General features: G+C 33.3%; 1 protein-coding gene across 4 annotated transcripts in view; it reads right to left on the reverse strand.

The window, feature by feature from the left end:
• LOC100820096 (phototropin-2) overlaps positions 1 to 12,231 on the reverse strand; it is a 57,758-nt gene that overhangs the window by 12,305 nt on the left and 33,222 nt on the right. For all 4 annotated transcript variants that reach the window (XM_006585795.3, XM_006585796.3, XM_003531894.4 and 1 more), the window contains one exon: positions 4,753 to 4,859. In XM_006585795.3, the coding sequence (XP_006585858.1) occupies positions 4,753 to 4,859 (107 nt within the window). The remainder of the gene's footprint in view (positions 1 to 4,752; positions 4,860 to 12,231) is intronic.

The raw sequence follows: 12,231 nt of genomic DNA on the forward strand, positions 1-12,231 counted from the left end.
GTTGTAAGCTCTTAGTAGGCATCTTAGTACACATTTTAGATAGATGATGATAGTCCTTAGAGTATGCTATGTCTAGATGAGAGGTAGCTATAGATCCTTCTTAAGTAGAAGTTGTTCTAGGATGAGAGGAAACGTAAGATTAGGATTAGACACCCCTATGTAGTAGTCAAACCAAGAAGTTATCCCAAAAGTTCCTTGAGTTAACCTTAACCTTTTTTAGAGATGACTTGAGTGAGTTAAAGCTTTGGTGAGGTCCTTGCAAGGAGTAAACTCTGAGTTTCATAGAGAAGTCAGTCATCGTAACCAGTTGAGTGCTACCTTAGTCAAGTAGGTCCTTGTTGGAGTAGTAAAATAAATGAAGTAAGTTTTAAGTTTAGAGAAGTGCTCGTAGGAGGCCAAGTAGCGACCTATGTTCTTCCATAGGTCAAGACTCATTGAAGGATTTATCCTACGCATGATCTAGAGTTGGTAGCCATGGTGTGTGCCTTCACATTTTGGAGGCATTACATTACTTTTGAGATTATGTGAAAACCTTAGAAGTTGGAATCTAAGGTATAAGAGATAGGTAGAATTCTTAAGAATCTTGTTGTGAGTCTAGCTTCATTTGTTAAAGCTAGCTTAGTAGTTGATGCTTGAGTAAGAAAATCCTTGATGTAATCAATTTCTTAGTTAGGGAGTTAGATAATGAGTATGAGTTGAACCCTTAACCTGAAATGTGAAGTTACCGTAATGGTGTAAGTATAGGTGTGTTAAGATTACCTTTAAGCATTAGTGAGTTCAGGGAAGTGAGTAGTTTATCTGTTTTTCTTAGCCAGCTAGAAATCGTCGTTATGTATCAACTCTGAATCTTAGAATGAAACCATTAGAATCCCTTGCACCTAAGTATGGGTTATCAGTTGAGTATACTGAAGTGAGGAAGGCCGAGTTAAAGGGAATCATGTGTTCTCGAAAGTCACTTGTAGACTAAGATTGGCAAAAGCGTTAGAATCTCAAAATCTTATATCTCTATTCTTGAATCGTTTCATGTTTGAAAAGAAAGTCAGCCTTGTGGCCTGTCGTGTTACCTTATATTCGTTCATTCGGATCCTCAACAATGTCTTTTATGATATTACCCAACTCCAAATAGTATGTCCTTCACATTTTATTATCGTTGAGACGTCACCCTCGTGATAGAATCTGACTTACGAAATACTATCTTTGAGGAAGCGAGAACCATCAGGCTTAGTCGCTAAGTACAAAGGAGTCGGGTGATCAAAGAGCGCTTTAGGTGGGTACACAGCCTGGTATTGGGAACCAGATGTGTAATCTTTTTCTTGTCGTTCTTTGGGCGAAGTTTCGGGGATAAAACTTCTTTTAAGGGGGGTGGTGTTGTAACACCCCATTTTTCATAAAATAAATAAAGAGTTTTAATTTAAAAATTAATAGAGCTTTTAGAAATTAAATAAATGAGAGAAAATGGTTTTCGTTAATTAAAATGATGGTTTCATAGTATTAGAAAATAAATAGAGTTCCTTTTTCTAAAATAATAAAATAAAGAAAAATTGAGTAAATAATAGACTCAGAGTATCCCAGCTATAAATAGAGACATATTAGGTTAGTTTTTACATTTACGATGCGTTTCTATGTTTCTTCTTCCTCATAAATTTGTTATCCCTTCTTCCTCTTCCAAAACCCTTTAATTTTTTCTGCATACACCCAAATTTGTCCTGGTAAAACTATAATCCTGGACTCATTAACCGTTGGATCATCCTGAAATTTGGACACCAACTTTGGAATTCAATCCCTTACATTCCAACCATTGGAATTTACAAAATAATAACTGTAGAGAGAGAAATGTCCCCTCACACAAAAATAGTGAAACTAAGGCTCCAATCTCTTCTCCTTCTCGTTAACGCTTGGAAACCCTAGCAGAGCAACCAAAGGAAAAGCTTGAGGAATCTTAGGGAATCACTAGATACGCCTCTATCATTCTTAGACTACACACGTGATCCCTCTTAGAGGTAAGAGATGAGTTTATCATAATTGTAATTAGAGGGAACATGTGTAGAGATCCCTAAAAGATCAAATTGAGGTTAATTTTGGGGTCTTTATGTGTTTCAATTTTGCCTATATGTAGAATGATTGATGGGTCAATTGATACCCTAATTCAAATTGGATGGTTTAATTGAGTGTTTGACTTTGAATGTTAGAAACCTAGAAATTTGGGAAATCTTGATTCTTGCATAGTTTCTTGAAATTGATTGAGAGGTTTTGTTCCCCATGATTTGATCACATGTTTTGTGCTATTCATTTTGAATTTGGGTGTGTTTTGAGGTCTGAATTATGCCTCTTTTGCTTCACAAAACAGAGGTTTTTCGCGAAGCACGACCGTGCTTGGATGAAAGCACACCCGTGCTTAGTAAAAATCAATTGTTTTAAGCCCGTGCTATTTTCCTGACAACATGAGTTAACTTATATCCTAAAAATGACTTAAAAAAAATGATTGAATTAGGTTTTGTGGTATTCATGAAAGTTGTAGCCATGAATGTTAGCTAACAAATTACATTGATTTTACCCAATTCGAAGTTGTATAGCCCCTTAGATAGTCAAATTACAGAGCAAAGGTCGAGCTGTTAGGATTAAGCAATGACCCAATGTTTACCATAGGTTTAGACATAGTTAATGGTCAAACCGTTTTTTGTGATCAACATAAGATTTGTAGATAATTGTCTTATCTTTCAAACAAGATAAGTATGAACCTAATAGGATTAGTACATCCCTTGTACTTGTAAGGATATACTTGTTTACTATACATGTACATGTGGTTGCTATTAATTGAATGGATAAGTGAATGATTATTTGTCTTAAATGTTAAAAGATATTTATTGTATGATATATATATATATATATATATATATATATATATATATATATATATATATATATATATATATATGATGTATTAGAAGTGATAATGTGTTGGTGAGAATGAAGTGATAGGACATGAGTTGTGAACAAGTGTGGGATTAATACGTTCTTCAATGTGATCATACATGTTATTGTAAGTGTAAAGTGATGGTATTGAATTGTGAACTATGAATTGTACAATTACATAACTATAAGACCCTTTAACATGTCGTTTTGGGATTATGAAATTGTGATTGAGATTGAGTATAAGTGGCAAGTTGATCATGTGTTAATTTGTGAGATATTAAATTGTGGACATGGGATATGGTTATGAATAAGTGTTTGGTTAATACTTGATGTGATATTACTTGTGTTGTGAATTCTGAATTATACAATAACCCGACTGGTATTTTCCTTGAGAAAAGTGTTTATGCACGAAGTGTTAAAAGAAAAGTATAGGGTTCCAAGTTAGGAACATGAGGTGTTAAATTGTAGCACAATGTGTTGAACGTGTTTGGAAAAAAGTGTGAGGTCCTGGGTATTGTATAATTCATGAGCAGTGTCTGCATGCAAAAGTTGTTTTAGGGGTTGGACATGAACCAAGAAGGTAAGGCCCTAACAAATTCTTCAAAGTCTAGGCCTTGGGGATAAATAAACTCGATTTGAGTGCTCCTTTAAGCTTATGTTGATCCCATATGGTTGGAGCATTCTTGCAAAATAGAGTGACCCTGACTGGTCACCTTATGATTTTGCTTAGTGAGAGTGACCTGACATACTCATTGTGTTCCTTGATGTTGTTTTTCACTGTAATGGTAGCATATTTCATATAAGTTTGAGTCTTAGTATAATTTTTGCATAACGCCTCTGAATTGTTTATTATGAAATTGGTGAGTGTTGTTACGTCTTGAGTCAAGTGTGTGATTGGTGATTGAAAAATGAATTTTAATTGATAAAGTAAAGTGGCGTGGATTGTATTAAGTTGAGCTATGCGATAACTATTTCCATAATGTATTTTGCTTATGTCTTTGTTTATCCGGATTTTACTCACCTTATGTGTTGTTTGTATATGGATCCTATGATGATCTGAACCTTATCTTCGTGAGAGCAGATGACTAGGTGGATAACTTTAAAGAGCCTCGTGCTAGAGGACGTTGGGACACAATGCTCTGATAGGATGGGACACAATGCTCTGTTTCAATTGCACGATGTTCTAAACATGTTATTTTACTTTATTTTATTTCACTGCTTAACTTAAGTTCTTTTGTAAACTTGGACTGCCTTGTTTTGAGCCAGAGATGTTTTTAATAAGTTTTATTTGGGAATAGTGAAGCGAATGTAATCCTTTTACCCACATGGATTTATTTACGTGATATTTTTATAATATTAATTTAATTAAATTCCACATTTTTATATGTTTTTCTTATTTATATGTATGTCGGGGTAAAGGGTGTCACACCCACATGACAGATAGTCATGAGAAAAATGAGACATATTGAAATCTCACATCGATTAAAGATAGTGTCAAGATAAACTATATAAGTGGAAAATAATCCTAACCTTACATGCTGGTTTTGCAGGGTAGGGTTAGGCTCATAAAACCCACTTTTTGACATCTAAAAAAATAATAATCATAAAGAAATTATTTCATTTTTTATGATAAATATCATTAAAAATGTAATACACACATACACACATATATATTCCACAAAATTAAACGAGAGAAGATTTAAAGCCTTGTGTATTACTTTTTCTATCAAAACTATATATCATTGGATACGTGTGACACCAATGAATTTCATTTGGGTCAAGAATTTCCAATAATTTATATAAATGGACCATTTTTGTTTCAGGAATGTGGATACGTACCTGGGGTTTACAAGATGTCATAAATGATAGATCAAAATCAGCTAACACAACATGACCATCCTTCTGAAGTAAGATATTTTCAGGCTTTAAGTCACGGTAAATTATACCTAGACAAATTCAATAAAAGAAAACAATATTCAGATAACCTAAGAATCAATGTCTATTTTTTTACTCTCGTTATTGTGCATAATAAAAAAAAATTCTAGGACATGATGCTTCCTAAACAATCACATGGAATATGCAGTGCGGCATATCAAAATTGTAAAAAAAAAAAAGGAATGATGTGATTAAACACAAAGATAACAAAAGAATAAAACCTTTAACAAAATAGGAATGGTATGATTAAACACAAAAATTGACTGTGTTGGAAAACTCATTCAAGATAAACTATATAAGTGAGGAGTAGCCAAGCTAGTTTTGTAAGGTTGAGTTAGGCTCATAACTCACTTTCTAACATGGTATCAGAGTCTATCGAGTTACTTTGTCTATCACGCTCTAGTCAGATAACCACTATATTGAAAAAATTAGCCACCTAAATTGTGGTCACCCCTTGATAAAGTTTTAAAAAATTATGCTCTAACCACTCATCGGCAATAATACCACAATTTTAAAGCACCTTACTTCATTTTTTTCTCCTAACCACTATATTTAGGGAGAAAAAATTCTTCCAACTTATGTAGAAAGATCAAATGTAGCAGTAGAATATGCACAAGCAACATCAGTTACCAATTTTCAATCTCTTTTAAGAATGGAAACATCAATGGAAGGTCAAATCCAAACAAACTTCAATTTCATAGAAAACCATGCTCAAATAGTTACATGCAAATATCAATTTTATAATTTTGTGGCAAAGTTGTTTTAACTGCTTATTATATGATCAAAATTCCTTATTAATTTATTTCCTCAAAGGTCCACTATGTCATGCTCTTCTCTGTGTATTTGGGTGTATTTGTTTTGTTCGTGACCTTTCTCCTAGTTAAGATAAGTTGCTTGCACATGCTATTATATGTGTCTTTTATTAGATATTTGTTAAGTTAAAAGACATTTATATCTTAAAGACAAATCAAGACTCTTAATTATTTTGATTATATGCAAATAAGTATAAATGATAAAAGTTGTGTCTGATGTACTGTCAGATCATGATCCACTCATAAGACGATCTGATGTAACATTTAAGTAGTGCATTATAGACCTTCATTAATACTATGTGTCTAAGATTCTTTCATGCGAAAAAAATTCTCCAAGAATTTGTCAAAGTCCTATGAAGAATAAATGAAGTCCATAATCTGGAAGACCTTGATCCTCATTAAAGGGCATGCTCTATTATTGCAAACTTGTTATGATGAAAGAAGTTACTTCCCTACTGAAGTACAAGACATGTTATCCTACCAACATAGACTTTGCATGAAGAAGGGACGTTCACTTAATGCAAACATTAAATGCTCCAACAGACTCAAGACTTCAAACAAAGATTAAAGTGAAGAATCCAACCTTGTGAGACAATGAATACTTGGAGATGAAGACTATATATAGAAGAAGCTTTGAAGAAACAAGACAAGAAAAATTTACGCTAATTATTCTTTCATTCTTTCTTGTAAATCTTTTTGTAAATTCTTGAAAAGATACAAAGCTCTCAAAACACCTTGTATACCTTGAGAGAAAAGACTAAAAGTGTTGAGTGATATATATGTTTGTAAGACGATCATATATTTTAGTCAGTGCCCAAACTTCCGACAAATCTTGTGATTTATTTAGAGCTAGTAGTGGCTTAGTGCACAAAGAATGTTGAGTTTAAGTCAAGCTTAGGGTAGAGCATACAAGTGTAAAGCTAGAAGCGGCAATGAAAAATACTTGTAACTTTGATAAGTTAGTGGAAACTTGGTGGTTGTCAAGAACTATACGTAGTCTCGGGTTTGAGACAAACCAGTATAATTGTTTGTGTGTTTCCTTCTTTTGCTTTAACTAACAAAGGGTTTGAATCTATTTTTAGATTTTATATCCTATTTTGTTTTACAAAGAAAATTATTTATATCATCGTCTGACTTAGTCTGATCTCTAAGTGTTTTAGGTCTTTTTACATCAGACAATAAACATGATACTTGTTTTAGAAAAGTTTTTAAATTTCTAAAAACACAATTCAACCCCCCCCCCCCCTTCTTGTGTCATTTTCTTCTACAGTTTGGTATCAGGGCTTAGCCTCTAAGGGTTGAGCACTTAACAAAGTGTAGAGGAAAAGATCCAAATGGCAAATAACCAACATCAATTCATCACCGAGGGAGCATCTTTAACAAGGCCACCAGGCTTCGCTGGAGAACACTATCCCTACTAGAAAGACAAGTCCACCCAATATAGAGTCTGGCTCATAATCACCAATGGGGATATTCCCATTCCTAGAATTGAAGCTGAATGACGATTTGGCCATTATGGAGCTCAACACAAAAGTCAGATAGGGTTTTTCTTGGCTTTTTTTATACATCTAAAGCATATAGGGTTTTTAACACTAAAACTTTAGTTGTAGAAGAATCCATCCATGTTAAATTCAATGATGGAATAATGTATGATAAGAGGTTATCAAATCTTGAGGATGATTTTGTAGATATATAGGATTCTCTGTATCTCACAAAGAAAGAGAGATTAAATAGTTTGAAGAAGTCCTTCCTCAAATTGAAGAATTCTCATATCATAAACCATAGACTAAGGATTGGAATTTTGTCCACCATCATTCAAAGATCAGATCATTAGAGATCAGGCTGAAGGAGTTAAGACTAAATCATCATTCAAAGATTTTGCTTCATGTGCTCTTGTGTCTAAAATAGAATCATAAGACCATAGCAAAAACTCTTATGAATGGATTATTGCCATGGAAGAAGAGCTTCACGACTTTACCAAAAACAAAATCTGCACTCTTGTTCCCAAACCTAAAAACAAGAGCATCATTGGAACAAGATGGATATTTAGAAATAAACTAGATGAACAAGGAAAAGTGGTAAGAAACAAAGCTAGGTCAGTAGCTCAATGCTATAACCAACAAGAAGGTATTGATTTCATTGAAATCTTTACTCTTGTTGCTAGATTTGACACTATAAGAATCACGAGAAAAGACTAAAAATGTTGAATGATATATTCGTGTGTAAGACAATCATATATTTTAGTCAATGTGCAAACTTTCAACAAATTTTGTTGATTTGTTTATAGTCAACAATGACTTGGTAGGACATAGAATATCAGGTTTAAGTCAAGCTTGGGGTAGAGCTTGCAAGTGTAAGAGCCAGAAGTGGTAGTGAATAATACTTCTAACTTTGATAAGTTAGCGAAAAGTTGGTGATTATCAAGAATTGGACATAGTCTTAGGTTTGAGACGAATCAGTATAATTCCCTCCGTGCTTCTCTCTTTTGCTTTAACTGACAATGGGTTTGAATCTATTTTTAGATTTTATATCTCATTTTTTTATAAAGAAAATTATTTTTATCATCATATGACTTAGTCTGATCGCTAAGTCTTTTAGGCCTTTTATTTTAGACGATAAAAGTGCTATTTGTTTTAGAAAAGTTTGTAAATTTCTAAAAACATAATTCACCCCCCCCCCCTCTTGTAAAACCCCAGTTTTTGATAAATAAAAATAGACTGATATTTATTAAGTATGTATTTTGAGTTTCTATAATTAATTGAATTAAGTAAATATTTTAGGGTGAGATATTGGGTTGAAAATTGAGTTTTAATGATTAGTCATGTGGACCATAAATTAATAAAGTTTTTAGAAATTAAATAAATGAGAGAAAAGGGTTTCGGTTAATTAAAATAAGGGTTTCATTAGAAAATAAATAGAGTAAAATGATGTTTTAGAAAATAAAGATGTGAATGTATGAATACAGGGTTTTGATGATGCCAAAGTATAATCAAACAAGATTGCTTCAAGAAACATTTAAGGTTAAGCAAACAGAGATTGCTTCAAGACTAATTCAAGGTCAAGCAAACAAGATCAAGAAAAAGATAAGGCCTCAAACAATCTCATTGTTGATTGGTTTTTGCCTCAAAACAAATTGCTTCCAAGAGATCAAAGACACTGGTAATCGATTACCAGACAGTGTAATCAATTACTATAGACAAATTTGGAAATAAGCTTTTCAAAAGGGTTTTGAAATTTGAATTTTGAAAAGTCATCACCCTTCAAAATATAACTGTGTAATCGATTACTAGAATCCTATAATCGATTACCAGTGAGAAAATTTCAGATTTTTTTTTTGAAAAGACACATCTCTTCAAACCATTTTGAAAAGACGCAATGGGCCTATATATGTGTGTGTCTCTGACTTCGAAAAGCAAGAGAGAGAGTTTTAAAGAGAACTTAATTGTCAAATCCTCTCCAAACAACTCTTGGCCAAACACTTGCAAATCTATGAGAATTCTTCTAGGAACATCAATTTGTATCATCTACTCTAAAGGAGGCAAATCTTTCTATTCATCTCATAAAATCAGTTGCAGTCAAGAGACTGGTTGTCTCTTGGATTGTGAGAATATTTAACACAAGGGTGAGGAATCCCAAGGTGTGTTCAAAGTATGTAAAGGATTTACAGAGATAGTGGAAAATTTCAAGTGGGTTGCTTGAGGATTGGACGTAGGCACGGGAAGTGGTCGAACCAGTATAAATCGAGTTTTTATTTTTCTCTTCCCTTATCTCAGTTATTTTATTACAGAATACTTTGTCTTGCGCAATTAAAAGAGCATTATTAAATTGATTGTTGCTGCTTTTTTTGCGTTCTAAGCCTATCATTTAAAACGGGGTTAAAAGTTCATTAGTGGGAAATTTTGTAAGACTTAATTCATCCCCCCTCTTAAGTTATTGAGGTCACTTATCCAACAAAAGAGATGTTTTAATTGGTTATTTATTTAATAAAAGGGTAAAATAAAGTTACTTTTATAAAATATAAAAATAAAAAAATAGGGTAAATGATAGGCTCAGTGTAGTCAAGCATATAAATAGCCCTTTTAACGTCAAAGTAGTTTTTATAAGCCGATGTAAGCTCTCTCTTCCTCCCAAATTCGTTTTCTCTTCTTCCTCTCCCAAAACCCTCTCTTTTTCCCACATAGACCCAAATTTGTCTCAGTAAAACTATGATCCCAGACTCGTTAACCGTTAGATCGTCTTGAAATTTGGACACCACCTTCAGAACTCATTTTCACACATTTCTCCCATTAGGATTTTCAAAATAATGTCTATAGAGAGAGATTTTTCCCTCGCACAGAGACAGTGAAATTGAGACTTCAATCCCCTCTCCTTCTTTCTAACGCTTGGAAACCATAGTAGAGCAACTAGAGGAAAAGTTTAAGGAATCTTAGGGAACCACTAGAGATGTCACTGTCGCTGTCAGACTACACACATGAGTCTACTTAGAGGTAAGAGATGAGTTTATCACAATTGAGGTTAGAATGAACATGTGTAGGGATTCTTAAAAGATCAAATTGGGGTTTATTTTGGGACGTTTATTGTATTGCAATTCTGCCTTTACGATTATAATCACGGGATTTTTATGTTTGACAAGCCAATTGATTCCCTGATGCGAATTGGTTAATAAAATTGAGTGCTCTTGGTGTTTTCATGTTTTTGAACCTATGATTTTGATTCTTTTGATTTTGATATGATTATGTGAAATTGTTTGAGGGGTTTTACTCTCCATGTTGTGAGAAGCATTTCTATATAATTCGTTTGTGCTTTGAACATGTTTTGTGGCTTGAATCAAGCCCCTTCGTGCTCACAAAATGGAGGTTTTTCACATAGCAAGATCGTGCTTGATGGGTAGCACGGGCATGCTTAGTGAAAATCAGTTGTTTCTTAAGTTTTGCATGATGAGAGCACGCCCGTGCTTATCATTATGTTCATCAAGCACGCCTATGCTTGATGAGCATCATGCTCGTGCTTAGGCATAGTGATGAGTTGACCTTGACTTTGTGAGCATGGTCGTGCTCCCTGAGCATGATTGTGTTGAATTGTGTGAGCACACCCATGCTAGAGTAGTTAAGCACGGCCGTGCTAGAGTGGTTAACCACGACCATGCTTAACCTTAGCACGCCCGTGCTCAAACTCTAGTGACACATATATGATTTTAAACGTTTGTTTTAATGAGATGATTAATCATACGAACATAACATATTAATAATCTTACTGTGTGAGATGTATATGATGCATGAGACATGATAATGTGTTGTCTAGGGATTATGAAAGTGTGATGAACTGTGTGTAAGTGACAAGTTGGGTATGTGTTAAATTGTGAGATCACACATGTAATGAGATGTTGTGTGCATTGAGTTGTGAGCTATGAGTTGTACAATCACATGACTGTGGGTCCTTTGAGGACGACGAGTTTTTGCGCGACAAGTATTGTGATGGGATCCACTTTGGGAACCCGACGAGTTGAATCACTTTGAGGAGTAACAAGTTAAAAATATTTTTAGAACAATTAAGGAGTCATGTGTTCTGTATAGTTTGTAGATATAGTTTGGGGTTAAAAATGTTTTCTGTAACAACCCGTACCTTTTGGTTTTTCTTTTAAAAAAAATAATAAAAATAAATAAATAAAAATAAGAATACAAAATGAGGTCATCAGTTTCCTCACTATATAAAGGAACTTTTAACCCCAGAGCAGTTTTTACAAAACACTTTCTATTCCTTTTTTTCTCTAAAGCACAAGAACCCTAATAGAGCAACCCAAGGAGGAGCTCTAGAGAGCACCAGAAATGCCACCATTGCTAACAGAGAATGCTTAAGCGACTACATCAAGGTAAAGGATGAGTTACTCACGCTTAGGGATTAGAATGAACATGTGTAGAGATCCCTAGAGGATCAATTTTTGGATTATTTTGGGTTGTTTTATGAAATTTAATTATGTTCTTATGTTTTTAATCGCGGATTGAATGTGTTTGGCAGACCAATTGGTGTCTCGATCAAAATTTGTTATGAAATTGATGCGTTCTTGTGTTGAGTGTGAACCCTAGAAATTGAGATTCTTTATAATTTGCATGAAAATTGTGTGGCAACGATTTTTTTTATACTTGATATGTTGGCCTTTCAATCTTGTTGATTTCTTTTTGTTCTTTCTAAAATTCCCGATACCGCACTGTATACATGTACAAGCTTTATTTTTTTCTTCCGCGTACGTGACATCTCATCATGAAATGCATAGGTGCAGTGCTTATTAGATAATTGAATTGACTAAAACTATTTGAAGGAATTGACTAAAGCTTTATTCACATTTGTAATTAGAAATATGTTTAGGATATAGGTATATATGTTTTGCATGTAAATAAATATAAGTATAAATTTCTGATTTGTTATATATGCATACTATATATATGTTTGATATTATTGTTATTATTTTATATTAATAAATATATATATTTTATACATTGTTATATATATATATATATATATATATATATATATATATATATATATATATATATATATATATATATATATAATG

Source organism: Glycine max, chromosome 8 (genome assembly GCF_000004515.6).
Source record: "Glycine max cultivar Williams 82 chromosome 8, Glycine_max_v4.0, whole genome shotgun sequence".
NCBI lineage: Eukaryota > Viridiplantae > Streptophyta > Magnoliopsida > Fabales > Fabaceae > Glycine > Glycine max.